General features: G+C 44.8%; 1 protein-coding gene across 1 annotated transcript; it reads right to left on the minus strand.

The window, feature by feature from the left end:
- Nucleotides 1-245: 245 nt before the first annotated feature.
- On the minus strand, nt 246-683 carry LOC145413242 (uncharacterized). Its single transcript, XM_080282973.1, has one exon. It carries the CDS (start codon nt 681-683, stop codon nt 246-248), a length of 438 nt encoding a protein of 145 aa, XP_080139099.1.
- Nucleotides 684-964: the final 281 nt, after the last annotated feature.

Below are 964 nucleotides of genomic sequence, written 5' to 3' on the forward strand. Positions count from 1 at the left end.
GATTTTTGTACATGTGTTGTAGACATGGTGCTAAAAACTTCAGTAATGATTCTGAGAGTTATCTTTAGCCAGTGATATTATGAAAGTATATATTTGCTTTATAATTAGTGATGAGTTTAATATTACAGTATTTAGATAGTTATGGATAATAATTGTGTATTTTGAGTTTACTGTTATAAGTGCTGTATATAATAGGAATAGCTATGGTATACTTAGATATTACTATCTATATATACACAGATATATTATATTGCTTGATTTTGGAGCCATTGGTTGATGTGAAGCTCGAACTGGTGCGGGGTAGTTGACTGGTGAATGTCTGTCAGGCGCACCATGCAGTTCCAGAGGCGACTGAAGTGGGGCAGGAATGACCTGAGGTATTGCTCCGTCTTGGCAAAGGGGACAGTCACTTGGTGTTCCATGTTGTGGGATTCCCGTGTGTCGTATGCAGGCACACGGGTTGGAGGGAGACGCAGTGCTGCCAAATGGGCACACTGCTGCTTGTGTATTTTGTACAGTACACAGAGGCCACCCACGTTTCGTCGAGTCTGTAGTGGCTGGAGAACAGTTATTGGATGTTGTGACTTCAGTTGGATTAACCTTACTGCTCCATTCTGAACTTTGTCCAGCAGCCTGAGATAAGAGAGTGGACAGGATGACAAGGTCAGTGGGGCGTACTCCATAAGACTGCCAACTTGTGCCTTATATAGTATTTCTATTCCCCGATCGTCGAGCAGATTGGCTATTCGCCGAATGCAGCCTAATTTCCAGGCAGCATTCTTTGTTAGGCGTTTGATATGGCTTGTGAATGTAAGGCTGCTGTTGAATTCCACCCCCTGCCCTTATGCCTGCCTGCCCCTCTCCCTCTCCTTTTCCCATCCTCTTATCCTCTTTCTTCTCAGCCTACCACCCTGCCTTCCTGCCACCCTGTCTGCCTGACTGTCTACTCCCCTGCCTAACTTCC

The sequence above is a fragment of the Coenobita brevimanus genome, chromosome 95, assembly GCF_032717465.1.
Source record: "Coenobita brevimanus isolate Jiangsu-jjx chromosome 95, ASM3271746v2, whole genome shotgun sequence".
NCBI lineage: Eukaryota > Metazoa > Arthropoda > Malacostraca > Decapoda > Coenobitidae > Coenobita > Coenobita brevimanus.

Coding starts and splice junctions, on each gene's coding strand:
- LOC145413242 (XM_080282973.1), bottom strand. CDS start 683: ATGGAGTACGCCCCACTGACCTTGTCATCCTGTCCACTCTCTTATCTC.